The 18,568-nt window shown below is 39.9% G+C and overlaps 1 protein-coding gene across 2 annotated transcripts in view; it reads left to right on the top strand.

Moving 5' to 3' along the window:
• The window catches only part of COL22A1 (collagen type XXII alpha 1 chain), a 281,196-nt gene that overhangs the window by 182,328 nt on the left and 80,300 nt on the right, over nt 1-18,568 (top strand). For both annotated transcript variants that reach the window (XM_075211680.1, XM_075211681.1), the window contains exons 24-28: nt 5,414-5,467; nt 9,851-9,904; nt 13,652-13,705; nt 14,615-14,668; nt 18,356-18,409. In XM_075211680.1, coding sequence (XP_075067781.1) covers nt 5,414-5,467; nt 9,851-9,904; nt 13,652-13,705; nt 14,615-14,668; nt 18,356-18,409 — 270 coding nt within the window. The remainder of the gene's footprint in view (nt 1-5,413; nt 5,468-9,850; nt 9,905-13,651; nt 13,706-14,614; nt 14,669-18,355; nt 18,410-18,568) is intronic.

Raw genomic sequence — 18,568 nt, forward strand, 5'->3', positions numbered from 1 at the left:
GTATGTTGCTTGCTTAAGAGGAAATTAACTTACTATTTTAAAAGAAAAAAATTCTATATGGAATTGTTGCTTTATTCATTTAGTTATTAAAATACATTAATGTTTAGAAATGTAATAAAAAAAAACAACATTATATATAATATATGCTATATATCATATATAATGTTGTTTTGTGTGTGTTGTGTTTTTTTTATTGTTTTATTTAATTGTTTTCCCCAAAAAGTGGTTTTGATTAATGGGCATTGTCCTCACGGATGCCCACAACTGGCCCGGCCAAGCAGTAAGTTAACTCTTAACTCACTGGGCCAATAGCGCTGATATTTTGTTGATAAACTTTTTCTCACTACTTTGCGAGTTACAATAACAAATAGACCCTGTCAATTCTTGACTTTATTAAGTGAAATTGTTACAGCACCTGGACTATCTTTGCTAATTAAGTCCTGCTTCTGTTATATCACTTTGATAAAAAGTTCAGTACATAAAAGATCAGACAAATTAATCTCCTTACAGTTATTCAAGTGGAAACTGAATCCCGGCGCTTGTCTGAAAAGTTTCTGCAGAACACTTTTTTTTTTTAACAAGTATTCTGCGCATAAAATGGTATTTTCATGGAGACAAAGCTGGGAGATTTGACTGCTGGTAATGGGGCATACGACTTCATCGAATTTTCATCTGCATTTTGGCATGCTAGTAATGAATGTTATTACACGATAGATTACAACAATTCCTAATGAGGATTTTTAGCACAAATGAGAGGCGAGATTTCAATTTTGTCCCCATCTGTGTACATTTGGAGCCTGGCGACATTTTAAGAACCTTTCTTCGTGTTTATATTATAATTGCATTTTTGTTATTAAATATCTAAGGTACCGGCCTATGAAAAGATATCTGAATGCACTTTTTATTTTATTTTTCTCTACACTAAAATATGTTTTTTTTATACATTATCTGAAAACGTTAGTTGGCTCTGTTTGTTAGAAAAACACTCATACTCCAGTCCACTGAAAGGAACATAAATCTGAACTATAAATTCTATGGAAACAATATTAGGAACATTTTTCGTAGGCAACTGGCTGTACATGTCTATTAATTCTGCATGTGCTTTGCAGAGTGTTAATGCACAATACTGCCACTTGCTTTTGGAAACATGGCTGAGCTGTAAGACTTGGCATCCAGGGATAGACCCGTGACAATAGGAGCACTTGCACTTCTGCTAATCGCTATACAAACTTGCACATTAATGTGACGTCTAAGGGGCAGATTCAATTAGGCGTGAGGTGACACAATTTGTCTCCGGAACAATCCGTGGCGATACATTGTGTCAGAGTTTTTACTAAAATCTCCCCTCATTTTCCCGTAGGGATGAGAGTTACAATTAGCAGAGATTTCTATACCGCATAAGCCGGCAAGGCTAATATCGAGGCAATGTCACCACATGGCTTATTCAATCTGCCCCTAAGTGTCTGCTCATTCAGATGATCCTAGTAGCTTATTAAATCCAGGGGTGCAGGGAGTGAAGAGTGGGGGGAACGCCGGAGAACAAGTTCTGGGAGATCTACTTGCACTATGATTGGTGAATGGCTGGAACTATCTACCAATCAGAATAGTTCTATTACAGCTCCCCAGCACAGCCAACAGATCTGAAGTCAAGGCAGCAAAGATTGGGTAGACCCTCTTGGACTCCACAATATGAGTAAGACTCAAATATGGAGAGACAGTGCCTCATTCCTCAGTGAGGTTCCTAGTAAATTGATAGTCTACAGTCTTATAAATATTGGTTACTCTTTCAAAATGTACGCTACCCCATTGATCAGTGGCATCATCATGAGTATGTCGGTGCCCAACAGCTTTTAGTTGATTTAAGTTTTGGGAAACGGGAAGATAGAGAGAGGGGGACCCTTAAATCAGACAGCTTGCGCTGATGAGAGACTGCTCCTGGTGCTCAGGATCTGGAATATGGTGCCAGTTTTTAAAGACATTAAGATTAGAGGCCACCACATTCCATCTTGTGTCTCCGAAGGGGCTGCTGCTTACACACTCACCTGGCTTACTTGCACGAGCAATGTTAAGCGGATCTGTCTAGGGTTAGATAAACCTTCTCTCAGTCTAGCACTTTTTAAACACATTGACATAATTCTGTCTGTGGAGTGGCTTGGTACATATACTATGTGTTATGGCAACCAGTGCGGCATAAACTCATAGAACAGGTAGAAGAGGTCTTCACCTTTAGCGGTCACCTTTTTCCGTAGAGACTGGTCACGCTCACAGGTACTCAGATGCCCCCAGGTCTTATGCTCAGAGTAGTATGCGTTTATGCTAACACGGCAGCGGACAGGTACAGGAGGTAGCACACGGTGTAGTGGTAGGCCAGAGATCTGCGGACTGGACAGAGCACCAGAGAAGATGTCAGGTACAGGCAAAAGGACAGGGACACAGGCAGTGGTTTAGAGTCCGAGTACAGGCAAAAGGTCGGACTCACAGGCAGTGGTTCAGAGTCTGGGTACAGGCAGAGATCATACACAGGCAATCAATCCAAGGTTTCAACACCAAACAAGAACAGGAGCAGGCAGCAGTACTGAAACAGAACGCTATAACCGGCAGTGAGGCTCAGACCTCACTGCCTTAAATAGTACTAGGAACCAATCAGGACCAGGTACCAGTATTCACAAGTTCTGCCTAATGGCAGCAGTGCTGGTGACCAATAAGAATGCAGGACTTGACTGCATAATGTATCCAAGCCCTAAACATAGGTGGCTGCCCCAGCTAAATAGCCATGATTGGCTAAACATCACTAGTGCCTGTGCGCGCGCCCGGCTCTTAGCCAGCTGGCCGGGCGCGGCGGCAGAGGGTCCCGAGCATTCCAGCTGTTGCCCAGACAACCGGGACGCTGAAACCAGAAGTGACGTTCCGGTCACAATAGAGACAGCCGGGAAGCCAGCAGGAAGGCAAGGAGAGTCGCGGCTTTGCCCGCGGCCACCGCGACTGCTAACACTATGACACATTTAGGCTGACATTTACAAGCCTTAAGTCGGGACATTAAAGATACAGATGTTTGGATGTCAAAACTCACCCAGCAGTCCTGTCACTGTAGCAAAAGGGCACAGATCAAAATAACAAAGTTACTGCAGACACCCAGTAAAGCTGTACAAAATGTACAGATGTGTAAGAATAGTCTGCGGCCATCCAATGGGACGTAAAAACACTATTGAAAACCCCACTCTAGTAACCTTGTGCTCTCTCAGATTTACTAGAGTGGGGTTTTCAATTGTGTTTTTGCGTCCCATTTGATAGTCTGGAGCCGAGGCAGTTAATATAAAATTGGGTCAGAAACTTGGAAGAGTCTAAACAAACTTTATGTACCCTGTTCTTATTAAACTTATGGTTTCACCCTTAATAGTGCTCCCAAAAATGAAGGGGAGAGTTACTGCAGGATCAGATATCTTTCCCAGTCGGAGCATCTGTTAATGAGGCAGTGTGACTTATGTTTCATATGACCGGGTGCTGGTTCTGCTGACGAAAGATAGTAATAGGACTTTATTACAGAAATTAGAAATATAACCAGATCACAGACTTTTTTCCATTTATCCAAATTGTGTCAATCTATTAAAGTCCAACTTTCAAGATATGTAATACTTTGACAATTGTCTCCTGATAGAATGTTCTTATTATTATTTAGAAACATATGCTACATTAATTGAAAGGCTGTAAATGGGATATGAAACAGGGTTGAGCATGATTTTACGTTACTATACATTATTTTTTCGATTATAGTTTTCCCATTTGGTTCTAATTGTTGCAAATTTAATTTGATTATTTTTGCCACTATTAGCCGGAAAGACCAATCATCCCATTACCGTAATTCCATTTCTAGGGACAGAAATTGTTGGTACAATTGAAGTGGAATTTAGATGGCCATCAGATCAATTGCCAAACCCAAAATAATTAAGTGACCTATAGCTATAAAAAGAAAATTACTTTAAAGGAGTTTGTAATCTCTCTGTAATCTTGTAGTCTTTTGGCATTTGCAACATGAATAAAGCCAATACGAAGGACTTTTACAAGGTGTTTATCTGATAACTGGCAGAGCAAATCCTAATTTGCATATGCGTGTTCAGAGTGAAGGGAAATGTTTGGGTGCAATTTTTACCCGCTTTGAATGTCCATTAATGTTGGCAAGAGAGATTCATTAATAATGCTGATGTTCATGTTTACACAGATAATGCTGCATCCAGCGGTTACAGGGTTATCAAAAAATTCCTTTGATAGTGATAGTTTTATTGTAAATTTGGTGAAAAAGATGGGATAATAAAGAAATATATCTAGCCTCTGATATATGTATTTATGTATATATGTATTCATAAGTAGTATTGGTGATTAATATTAATACTTCATCATTTCTTCCAGTTCAAATCCTATTGGGATATTTAGGGTTTCATGTAGACTTGGCCGTATGCTCCTCAAATGAAGGTTGTGTTGCACTGTACATCTCTGGCCACTTACACTTGGAGAGGTGGAACGGTTGGGGGGGGGGGAGGGGCCAGGTATGTGTGCAGCAAGTACAGTAGGGGCGTGTTCATGTGATCACGATTGTTGTAGACCTGGGATCAGATGAATGGACACCTACAGAAGACGTATCGCTTAAGGCATTGGAGAGATGGTGCAACATATACACTGATGACGATGATGATGATGTGCATCGCTATCTAGCTGCTTCTGATTGGCTGATTGCAGAATGACCTCTCTAGTGATAGAGCTTCATCTATTAGCGTATAATGCTATAATATATGAAGTCACAGCCATCTTTCTGTATTACTTAATCGATATTTCCATCTGCCATATGATTTTTAAAGTTGAAAAAAACTGATGTTTATATTTAATATAATTTTTATTTTGTATTTATGTTTATTCTTAATTACAATATAACATAACATGACTCACATTTATTAATAACACTGTGCAGACATTAGTCTCTCTAGTGTATAAGACACTTTGTTACATTAATATATTGTGTATAAATACAATAATGCAGCTTTCGCATTTAAGACTAAAAATGCCAGAACACATCGCTGTATTCTCTCTGCGCTATCTGTGCACTGGTCCTACGTATTCCCTATGACTTTGTGCTGCATAAGTATATACCCTTGTTACTGCTGACATAAACCTGACGTATATAGTAGCGATGTACATCGTGATGTGTATCAGACTGAACATTTGAACATACATTTTATTCGCGTGTCTATTTTTGCTAATGTTCAGTGAGCAAATATGTCCAACTCTACACAAACCCGTTAGTGTTGAGGACATTACAGTTTAACTTATGGGGAAAATCAACTTTTATTTTATTAAGTCATATTTCAGGATGGATGTTTTATATATAAAGAGCATGGCTGCAATATTTGTGATTTTTTCACAGGGAATTAAAGGAGAAGTCGGTTTACCTGCGGTGGACGGTGCCCCAGGGCCTGAGGTGAGATGTGAAAATATAATTTGTGGCACAAAATAGTTACCTTACAAAACTAAGCAACGTGCATCCTATTATGTTTCAGCTGCAGTATCATAAGACTGACTGAATCACACAATATACAGTACAGGGTGCTTCAACTGCAGCAACATCTCACTGATTCACACAATATACAGTACAGAGTTCTTCTACTGCAGCAGCATCTCACTGATTCACACAATATACAGTACAGAGTGCTTCTACTGCAGCAGCATCTCACTGATTCACACAATATACAGTACAGAGTGCTTCTACTGCAGCAGCATCTCACTGATTCACACAATATACAGTACAGAGTGCTTCAACTGCAGCAACATCTCACTGATTCACACAATATACAGTACAGAGTTCTTCTACTGCAGCAGCATCTCACTGATTCACACAATATACAGTACAGAGTGCTTCTACTGCAGCAGCATCTCACTGATTCACACAATATACAGTACAGAGTGCTTCAACTGCAGCAACATCTCACTGATTCACACAATATACAGTACAGAGTTCTTCTACTGCAGCAGCATCTCACTGATTCACACAATATACAGTACAGAGTGCTTCTACTGCAGCAGCATCTCACTGATTCACACAATATACAGTACAGAGTGCTTCTACTGCAGCAGCATCTCACTGATTCACACAATATACAGTACAGATTGCTTCTACTGCAGCAGCATCTCACTGAATCACACAATATACAGTACAGAGTGCTTCTACTGCAGCAGCATCTCACTGATTCACACAATATACAGTACAGAGTGCTTCTACTGCAGCAGCATCTCACTGAATCACACAATATACAGTACTGAGTACTTCTATTGCAGCAGCAACTCACTGATTCACACAATATACAGTACAGAGTGCTTCTACTGCAGCAGCATCTCACTGAATCATACAATATACAGTGCAGAGTGCTTCTACTGCAGCAGCATCTCACTGATTCACACAATATACAGTACAGAGTGCTTCAACTGCAGCAACATCTCACTGATTCACACAATATACAGTACAGAGTGCTTCTACTGCAGCAGCATCTCACTGATTCACACAATATACAGTACATAGTACTTCTACTGCAGCAGCATCTCACTGATTCACACAATATACAGTACAGAGTGCTTCTACTGCAGCAGCATCTCACTGATTCACACAATATACAGTACAGAGTGCTTCTACTGCAGCAGCATCTCACTGAATCACACAATATACAGTACTGAGTACTTCTATTGCAGCAACTTCTCACTGAATCATACAATATACAGTACAGAGTGCTTCTACTGCAGCAACATCTCACTGATTCACACAATATACAGTACAGAGTGCTTCAACTGCAACAACATCTCACTGATTCACACAATATACAGTACAGAGTGCTTCAACTGCAGCAACATCTCACTGATTCACACAATATACAGTACAGAGTGCTTCTACTGCAGCAGCATCTCACTGATTCACACAATATACAGTACAGAGTGCTTCTACTGCAGCAGCATCTCACTGATTCACACAATATACAGTACAGAGTGCTTCAACTGCAGCAGAAACTCACTGATTCACACAATATACAGTACAGAGTGCTTCTACTGCAGCAGCATCTCACTGAATCACACAATATACAGTACAGAGTGCTTCTACTGCAGCAGCAACTCACTGATTCACACAATATACAGTACAGAGTGCTTCAACTGCAGCAGTATCTCACTGAATCACACAATATACACTACAGAGTGCTTCTACTGCAGCAGCATCTCACTGAATCACACAATATACAGTACAGAGTGCTTCTACTGCAGCAGCAACTCACTGATTCACACAATATACAGTACAGAGTGCTTCAACTGCAGCAACATCTCACTGATTTACACAATATACAGTACAGAGTGCTTCAACTGCAGCAGCAACTCACTGATTCACACAATATACAGTACAGAGTGCTTCTACTGCAGCAGCATCTCACTGAATCACACAATATACAGTACTGAGTACTTCTATTGCAGCAACATCTCACTGAATCATATAATATACAGTACAGAGTGCTTCAACTGCAGCAACATCTCACTGATTCACACAATATACAGTACAGAGTGCTTCTACTGCAGCAGCATCTCCCTGAATCACGCAATATACAGTACAGAGTGCTTCAACTGCAGCAGTATCTCACTGAATCACACAATATACAGTACAGAGTGCTTCTACTGCAGCAGCATCTCACTGAATCACACAATATACAGTACAGAGTGCTTCTACTGCAGCAGCATCTCACTGAATCACACAATATACAGTACAGGGTGCTTCAACTGCAGCAGTATCTCACTGAATCACACAATATACAGCACAGAGTGCTTCTACTGCAGCAGCATCTCACTGAATCACACAATATACAGTACAGGGTGCTTCAACTGCAGCAGTATCTCACTGAATCACACAATATACAGTACAGAGTGCTTCTACTGCAGCAACATCTCACTGATTCACACAATATACAGTACAGAGTGCTTCTACTGCAGCAGCATCTCACTAAATCACAAAATATACAGTACAGAGTGCTTCAACTGCAGCAGCATCTCACTGATTCACACAATATACAGTACTGAGTACTTCTATTGCAGCAGCAACTCACTGATTCACACAATATACAGTACAGGGTGCTTCAACTGCAGCAGCATCTCACTGAATCACACAATATACAGTACAGATTGCTTCAACTGCAGCAGCATCTCACTGAATCACACAATATACAGTACAGAGTGCTTCAACTGCAGCAGCATCTCACTGAATCACACAATATACAGTACAGAGTGCTTCAACTGCAGCAGCATCTCACTGATTCACACAATATACAGTACAGAGTGCTTCTACTGCAGCAGCATCTCACTAAATCACACAATATACAGTACAGAGTGCTTCAACTGCAGCAGCATCTCACTGAATCACACAATATACAGTACAGAGTGCTTCAACTGCAGCAGCATCTCACTGATTCACACAATATACAGTACAGAGTGCTTCAACTGCAGCAGCATCTCACTGATTCACACAATATACAGTACAGAGTGCTTCAACTGCAGCAGCATCTCACTGATTCACACAATATACAGTACTGAGTACTTCTATTGCAGCAGCATCTCACTGATTCACACAATATACAGTACAGGGTGCTTCTACTGCAGCAGCATCTCACTGATTCACACAATATACAGTACTGAGTACTTCTACTGCAGCAGCATCTCACTGATTTACACAATATACAGTACAGAGTGCTTCTACTGCAGCAGCATCTCACTGAATCACACAATATACAGTACAGAGTGCTTCTACTGCAACAGCATCTTAATGATTTACACAATATACAGTACAGAGTGCTTGTACTACAGCATCATCTCACTGAATCACACAATATACAGTACTGAGTACTTCTATTGCAGCAGCATCTCACTGATTCACACAATATACAGTACAGAGTGCTTCTACTGCAGCAGCAACTCACTGATTCACACAATATACAGTACAGAGTACTTCTACTGCAGCAGCATCTCACTGAATCACACAATATACAGTACAGAGTGCTTCTACTGCAGCAGCATCTCACTGAATCACACATTATACAGTATGGAGTGCTTCAATTGCAGCAGAATCACAGAATCAAGTAATATACTAGACACAGTATACAAAATAAAGTGCTTACACCGTAGCATCATCTCACTGAATCACACAAGATACAGTATGAAGTGCTTCTACTTCAATTGCATGGAATGTAATCACACAATATACAGTAGAGAATGCTTGTATTTCAGGGTCATTTACCTGAATCACACAATATACCATCTGAAGAAACGCCATGTTCACAATGTCTTCATGTTTATAAGTGGAAGTATCATTTTAGAACAAGCCATATCCTTGCTAGATAGTAATCTGTGAATGATTTCTTATGAATTGAAGATACATATTTTTCTTGCCCTGGTGCTCCCTCTAGTGTTACAAAATAGGAATATATCTTTCCATAATCCTATCTCTCTAACAACAGCTGTGTAGTTATTTTTCTATCCCTTACTATGTAATGTAATGTCACAATTACTAAATCAGCATTTCAGGATGGCGGTAACAGAATCATCATATAATCATATGAAAATGTGTTGAATAAAGCATTGTATCAATGTGTAAAAATCGTTAATATATTTTTTCTGTTTTTAAACTATTTTTAACACTTTTTTATTGGGGGGGGGGGGAGGGGGGGGGTTAGTACATATTAAATATCTCCAAACTGATATAGAGATAAAGAGGTAACATTGTAGTCTTGACAGGGGCATACTCTCAGCTTGTACTTACCATTTTTATTGTCTGTATTTCTTGCAGGGACCTCCCGGCCCAGCGGGTGTTGCTGGGCCCCCTGGAGCCCTAGGCATCCAGGTATGTATATTATTATATTATTATATTGTTATAAGTAAGACTGTGTCTGAGTCATTCGGTAGATTGTGATAAGTAGATCATACTTGTCAACTCTCCCTGAATGTCAGGGAGACTCCCTGAAATAGGGGTGACCTCCCTCACTCCCTGAAGAGTCTGGCATTCTCCCTGATGCTGAGCCAGTACAAGACGTGGTTGGCTTCGCCATCTGTGGCATGATGACACAGTTCAGAAATTGTGTCCTAAGTCCAAGTATTGATGCCTATGGAGGTGGCCATTTTCATGGAGACCAAGATTTAATCAAAGACTGACAGGTAAGACAACATGACTTCAGTAATGGAGACAGAAATGTAAAAGACACAACAGTCTCTAGAGATTCATTAGCTGCTTTTCTTTAACGCATAGTTGCCTACTCTCCCGGATAGTCTGGGAGACTCCCGCATTTCTAGGAGACCTCCCGGGCTCCTGGGAGAGCAGGGCAACCTCCCGGTTCTTGCCCCCATAATAGATAAGTGGTGGGGAACTTTATGATGCAAATATCGTGTCATCTTAGTCCCGCCCCCTGCTGTAATGGGCCAAAATTGTGACAATCGTTTAAGGGGCCAAAATGAAGCGATTCATGAAGCCCCGTCCCTGCATGCCCACCTCCCCCGGGATCTTCCTGAAGCCAACGACGACAAGTTGGCAAGTATGAAGTAGATGAACTAATCAGACGCTGCCACATAAGGACCCTGATAAGTCTGCATAGATACGACTTGTCTTTTCCCTACATTGGATATATGAAATATCACAGGGTATTATGGCAGCCGGAGACATCAGCTGATGGGACAGAAATCCATGCGTACAGTTCTGTAATACCAGATGTCAGAGATATACAGCAGCACAGGACTGTAACTAGGACTGTGCGGAAGGGGCAACCTCCCAGGGCGAAACGCTGAACTGGGGAGTCGGGACATGAACAATTTTAGGTTACTTTGGCCACAGTTGAGGGCTAGGGGGCATTAATATTTCTTCTTGTCCCAGCCGCTAAAATTTCTAGTTATGCCTCTCTCCTCCTCATTCGTTGGAACATGACTCATTTGAGAAGCTGGCATGCTCCTATGTTCCCCCTTATTTTCCTAATGCAACGATCTGGGCTGAATTCAAGATTTGTGGAAGGAAATCTTCAGTCATTTAAAAAAAGCAAAAAAAACTTTTAATTCAGTTAATAATAAGATGATTTCACATTTTTGCCTTCTGGTAGAAATGAAGCGTTTATAATGTCAGATTCTCATTAACATTAATGGTTACCTTTTGTCGGAAATGTAACAATAAGTCAAGTATAAAATGTCAAAGCCTAAATTACAAGTTAAGTTGACAAAGGCTTGGTTTATTTTCCTGCAGACAAGTCAAAAATCAAAAACAGCTTTAGCAAGACCTATATTTTTACCATAAGAGGAACACAATACAAATGATCATAGAGGGTTGAGCAATTTCTCCTTAGATTAGATAATTGTGATGGACAGAATACACAGTGCAACAGTGATTACTTTTACGCTTTGAAAATGATCGAACGGGCTGACTGCTAACTGGTTTTATATTCGCAATAATGGAAATGATAATAGGAAACGTTGCTGCGATTAATTAAACTGGCAACGAATCACAAAGCAGGTTGGAGGTTTTCCAGTGAATTGTTGGTTTCAGTTCAACATATTTACATAAACGTCAAATTGAACTCAATTGTTTTCTTGTTCTGCATCACATACCAATACTGACACTCAAACTACGTAATCAGGAGTAATGTAACCTAGTGACATTAAACAAAACTGCTAACTAAATCTGCGACCGATGTGATAGGTCCTATTAAAGTCCAATTTATCCTGGAGAGAGACGGTATGAAGGTACACCCAGTATACTGACAGTGAGTTCCCTGCGTATAATCTCATCTCTAGTGTATAAGGCAGTGACCGAATTAACCCTGCTGGGCGGCTAGGTTGCTAGATTGGACAGTGCAGCACGCTAATGGCATGACACTATATTATATCATCCATTCTATATAGGCCTAATTATCATCATCATCATCATTATCATCATTTATTTATATAGCGCCACTAATTCCGCAGCGCTCTACAGAGAACTCACTCACATCAGTCCCTGCCCTATTGGAGCTTACAGTCTAAATCCCCTAACATACACACACAGACAGACAGACAGACAGACATAGGGAAAGAGACTAGGGTCAATTTTATACCAGCCAATTAACCTACTAGTATGTTTTTGGAGTGTGGGAGTAAACCGGAGCACCCGGAGGAAACCCACGCAAACACGGGGAGAACATACAAACTTCACACAGATTAGGCTGTGGTCGGGAATCGAACTCATGACCCCAGTGCTGTGAGGCAGAAGTGCTAACCACTGAGCCACCGTGCTGCCCCTCTTCCATATACCTTCAGTTTATTTACATAATGATTAACCTTTTTTCAAAAACATATCACCATGACATGAGCAGGCTACATTTCTCCCCCTTGAAATATTGACATGTCATCTTGTGGGTAAGATTTTGGGGTAGATTGATAAAACCTTTTAAAAAGGAAAAGTGAAGGTGTTGCCCATAGCAACCAATCAGATTCAAGCTATCATTTATTAGGTACATGCTAGAAAATGGTAGCTAGATTCTGATTGGTTGCTATGGGCAACACCTTCACTTTTCCTTTTTAGAAGGTTTGATCAATCTACCACATAATATTGAAAGGATGTGAACAAAGACAAGGTGAACAACCTATGATGAGCAGGCACTAGGGCCCCATGTGACCCTCTGACTCCTCCTCTGCGGAACCCATCTCCTTCCTGCTTTATTGTCCGATATGTTTGTTACGGTTTGTAACACATGTTTAAAATACCTGCTGATACGTTATAATAGATAGGTGTCTCTTTCTTTCATTAAATATATTATTTTATTTTATTGCTGAGGTTAAGGGTAATGTGCGGCCGTTTAGGAGGCTAGAGGGCCACAAAATGTGGAACCATAATTGTTTTAGATTGCCCATCACTTTTGTAGCTCAAGATCAGTCAGTCTTGCAATTCGATCCCGGTTCTAAACAAAGATTAAACGGCATAAGTAGCACTGGGAAATGAGCCAAAAATGTTTTTTTATTTATTTATTTATTTATTTATATATATACTCTTTATATTTTAAGCTCCAGAAAAAAAGATTTGCGTCTCATTGTTGTGCATGTTACTATAAACGTTAACATTCTCTTTACCAAGTTTGTGAACATTCTGTCTCTCCCAGCACACAGCACGAGGTAACTGTTTAATTTGTATTTAATAATAGATGACACATAGAGCCAGGATCCCGGGTTGTCAATATAATGACAAAGTTGCAAGTTTAAGCAGTGACGTCTACGCCGTTTATAATGAGCCCGGTCTCCGCTGGCTCCGAGCTGCGTGGAGATATGAATACATTACAGCTGTCAGTGTGCCCAGCCGCCCACCAGAGTGAATCATACAATAGATTATACTATGTATGTGTGGGCTCTAGCCTTTACCTGTGCGGATACATCTCATAGTACGTGTGTGGGAATAAGAGTCCGATAGGAATCTACAATTCCCCGTGGCCTCCGACCTTTCAGAAAATTGACAGAAAAATCTAATGACATGTTTTATTCAAGTCTTGTCTGTAGGAAATGCTACGGCAGTACAATATTATGCCTGTGAAGCAACAGTAAGGCTGTCTATAATACAATACAATATATTTTACTCTTTCTTTAGGGGTTACCAGGTGAAATCGGATTTCCTGGAAAACCAGGGAAGATCGGACCACCCGTAAGTACAAAACGGTTGCTGAATTGTTGCTTGATGCTGTATAAACACTTCTAGAAAACAACTCATGTAAAACTATCTTTTTGTTACATTTTAGTTGCTAAATGTGTAATATATATTTGTGTACGTAAGTTCTACAACATCAACCTTTATTGACTGAAAGTTGTGATTATAATCTCAATGTTATTGGTAATGTGCTTCAGGAAAAAAAATTACACTGTTTGTCTGATAGGTCTCTGACTGTGACTCACTATAGACTTCAGTATTAACATTAACATTACATATCTTACAAAGTTTTGACTGATTTGAAAAATACATGAATTGCAAAGTGTTACACAATAATTTCCCACTAGATGGCGCACAACATTAAACCTAGAGAAGGTCATTCAAGGGCAAAACGGACACTTGTTCACTTGTTGTGTAGCTTTGAAGAAAATAGGTTTTATTTCACGCAGCAGTTTTATTGTAACAAGATAAAGGGGGGAGAGAGAGAGCCCTTTTTCAGTGGCGTTCCTTGCTGCACACAGAATTTCCCACTAGCCAAAACGAGAAGTGCAGTCCCATGCACCCTCTGAGTAATATATTTAATGAAGACAGCCCATTCACACTACAAGAGAAACTTGAACTGGATACATAGAAACTCTTGAACTGGTTTGATGAATCGGTTCAAAACTGTTAAAGTTCACCGGAATTTCTCGAATTCTGAGTCTGGTTTTTTTAACGTTTTTCAAACAAATAATGCAATAAAACAACTGTAACTGTATCAGAAACATTAACGCAGCGGAATAATATCCAAGAAGCAGGTTAAGCTGCTAGTCAAATGTTGGTGGTATATAAAGCTTTGCTGTGGTATTGTATGGTTAACTTTTTAATCAATTAAAATACTTTTATGTTTAATATATGTATATCTAGGGAGCCGCTGGAAAAGATGGAACAGACGGCCTGGAAGGAAAACCTGGAACAAAGGTAATGTTTAAGTATCAGTGTAGATATACAGAATTTTTCTTAACCTCAAAGATCAATAAGGCCAGAGATAGGATTCCTATATTTTTAAATAAAATGTATTTTGGTACTCGCTAGTCCAGCTTGTTAGCTGCTGAAACTGTTGGAGGAAGCAGCCGTACAGGTGGTAGATGAGGTAAAATTCTGCAAATGTTTTATTTTAATTCCTTCTTTTACTTTGGAAATTTGTCTGAAAATATTTTAAAGTTGTTCGGTCCGTTCTCATTCAGGGTTTCTGAAAAAAAGTGAAATAAAATAACAAATCAGTCTTTGAACAAAGTAACACAGGGAGTCCTGGAATAAACAAACAAACAACTTTTGTCATTAATTAAAAAGTTTGATTCAAGTGAATTCGTCGGTCCCGGTTTACATTGAATATTTCTGTAAAAGTCAGAAGGATGGAAACTGAAAGATTTGTATGGAGCAAGAAAGAGAGATTATTTTGGGTAAATGTTGCATTAAAAATGAGTAACTTGAGCGCTATATGTATATGATGGGTCATAGTGAATCACAATATAAATTTCCACGTGTTACACCATCTTTAGCCCACGTTTATATCGCTGTACAATACTGACATGCTGTGGTTTGTGGTATTACAATTTATATTTGGGTAGTGTTTATTTACTTAGTTATATGTATGCTATTTACATTTCCATGCTACCACTGCTGCCGTCTACTTGCCATCTATCTGTGTAGATAGATGCATCTATGACAGGGTATGTATCTGACAAGGTGTGTATCTGACAAGGTGTGTATCTGACAAGGTGTGTATATAACAGGTTGTGTATCTGACAGGGTGTGTCTCTGAATGAAGAAGGTACCCTCGCACTGAAAATAGGGAGCTTCCCTCTATTCATATTCAAAAATAAACTCGTTATAGAGGTATATAGGGGCTATCTCAAAACAGCAAAGAACTGAACTGTGTATATAGAAAGTAGAAGATTGTGTTTTTCAGAGATGGACAGCAGCTCACCTGAGTGCTTGGATATATATTGAGCTTATAAGATACATCAGGTGTAAAACGTAACTTTTATTGGTCAACTAAAATATATCGGTTAAAATAGTGAGATAGAGTGAAGGATATATACAAAGTTTAAGGTGAATTAAAATGCGCTGAAAACACTCCTTATCCAGAGACATATAGCAATATTTATAAATTGATACAGATCCCCATATCATAGTGGGTTTCAAGAACCAGTGTACTCAATATGTTTTAATGTCAAAATGACAAATTTAAGGGCATATAATCATTGTATAGTAGATATAATTCTATCTTCCACGTATCTATTAAATCTGAGATAATACTTGGCTGAGAGTAATATTCTTAAGTCTTAAACTCAAGCGTGAATGATAATCTGGATTGAAAAAAATATATATTCTATTATCTCCTCTCTAATAATCTCTCATCTCTATAGTTGTATCTGAGAGAAACCTGTCATGACAATGTGAACAGCCCTTCATGGCTAAAACTCCCAATTAAGATAACTAACTGTTGTACACGTATCACTAGCTAAACTGTCTGAAGCTAGTTCCGTGCAAGGTGAATAGAAATACGGGGAGTGCTTTGCTATCTACCTAATTTCGCTCCACTAACTTTGGATTTAAGGAGCATAATCAATGTGCCCAGGTTCTGCCTCTGGAAAGGGTGCCTGCAGCACCAAATAGGCATGTAAATTCCTTTATTCCTCTATTTACATGCCTTTTGGTTCTCCAACCTATACATCACAATAAAGGCAAGTCCCCCATAGAGTATTTAAAACCTGTCAACTGCACTGATTCGTTTGCCTTGATAAAGTCTAGCGAAACGCGCATCGGCGTTGTCGCTGTAGGCACCCTTTCCAGAGGGTGCCTACAGTGCCTACAAACCCACTATGATATGGGGATCTGTATCAATTTATAAATATAGCTATATGTCTCTGGATAAGGAGTGTTTTCAGCGCATTTTAATTCACCTTAAACTTTGTATATATCCTTCACTCTATTTCGCTATTTTAATCGATATATTTTATTTGACCAATAAAAGTTAAGTTTTACACCTGATGTATCTCATAAGTTCAATATATATCCAAGCACTCAGGTGAGCTGCTGTCCATCTCTGAAAAACACAATCTTCTATTTTCTATATACACAGGGTGTGTCTCTGACAAGGTGTGTATCTAACAGATTGTGTATCTGACAAGGTGTGTCTCTGACAAGGTATGTATCTGATAAGGTGTGTCTCTGACAAGGTGTGCATCTGACCAGGTGTGTATCTAACAGGGTGTGTATCTGACAAGGTGTGTATCTGACAGGGTATGTATCTGACAAGGTGTGTATCTAGCAGCTTGTGTCTCTGACAAGGTGTGTATCTGACAAGGTATGCATCTGACAGCTTGTGTATCTGACAAGGTGTGTATCTAACAGGTTGTGTATCTAACAAGGTGTGTATCTGACAAGGTGTGCATCTAACAGGTTGTGTATCTGACAAGGTGTGTATCTGACAAGGTGTGTATCTAACAGGTTGCGTATTTGACAGGGTGTGTATCTGACAGGGTGTGTATCTGACAAGGTGTGTATCTGACAGGGTGTGTATCTGACAAGGTGTGTATCTGACAGGCCTGCAGTTCTTAACATTCTATCTGAATTTCTGTGTTCTGTCCCGGTTTGCTCAAATAAATTTGTTTGCTTGTGACCCTGATCCTCTACAATGCAGTTTTGTTTTATACCCGTCCTGCTGGTCTCTAAGCTTGGGTTAGGCTTTGATTTTGCACTTAAACTACCAGCCCTGATCAAGGCCTATAGTGACCACCCAGCTGTACATAAGCAGCCCTCTAGTGAGACTCTCCTGGTTCCCCTATCAGGGCCAGTGTATGCATTCTCGGTGCCCTAGATGCCCCCCCCCCCTGCCCCTTATCTAGTGTGGAACAAGGCAGCTTCTACTTGGGAGTGTGGCCCTGAGCTATGACATCATAGTCTAGCTCCACGCTCCCAGCCCATTACAAACCTGGTGGGGCCGCAGCCGACGACTTCACAAGTAAGAAGTTGCTGGCTGTTGCCCCATCATGATAGAGGCAGAACTCGGTGTCGGTACCACAGTGACAATGGAGACCCTGAATGAGAAATGACATTATGTCACTCATTTGGAATTTTATGCGCCCTCTACATCCTGGCGCCCTATACCACCTTGGTTTGCATAGTGATAGTGGCGGCCTTTGGCACAACCCAGCAAAGAAGCCAACGCACACTTGCAGGGTTCCTGGTGAAGACCATTGTTACTATGATATTCTGTGTCCCAGCCAGTGACAATCACTAGGGGCATAATGGCTCCACAACTGGACTTGTCGTGACTATTCGTTTATAAGCTTATATCTTATTACATCACATTACTTTTACTGTTTACTGTACTTTTTACCTTAAAGGAGATACTGGATACATGTTGCCTTAATAATAAATGCATAATGATTAAATCAGCACAGACATTCTGTGCATAATTGAGTAATACAGACTGATAAATCATGAATATTATTCTGTTATCCCTTATGGTGATATTCTCCTTAAATACTTTTACACTTTTTAAATTGTAATGTATTGTTCATTTACTGATGTTGAAATAGAGGTTGAAATTCTTTTCATCCTGATTATCCAGTAACCTAATTCTCTCTCTAATCATAGGGTGAAGAAGGAGAACGAGGCTTGGATGGAATTCCTGGACAAATTGGCCCACAGGTGACTTTCATTCTACTATACACTTGTAACTAACTGACTGGAGGTCCAGTGTGAGAGGGCAAAGAGGACAAGAGGGAGAATAGTTTGGGAGTCGGTGGGGTTATCAATAAGAATGTTGAGCTCATCTAGGATGAAGGAAGGTAAATCAGAGGAGAGAAG

The sequence above is a fragment of the Mixophyes fleayi genome, chromosome 5, assembly GCF_038048845.1.
Source record: "Mixophyes fleayi isolate aMixFle1 chromosome 5, aMixFle1.hap1, whole genome shotgun sequence".
Taxonomy (NCBI): Eukaryota; Metazoa; Chordata; class Amphibia; order Anura; family Limnodynastidae; genus Mixophyes; species Mixophyes fleayi.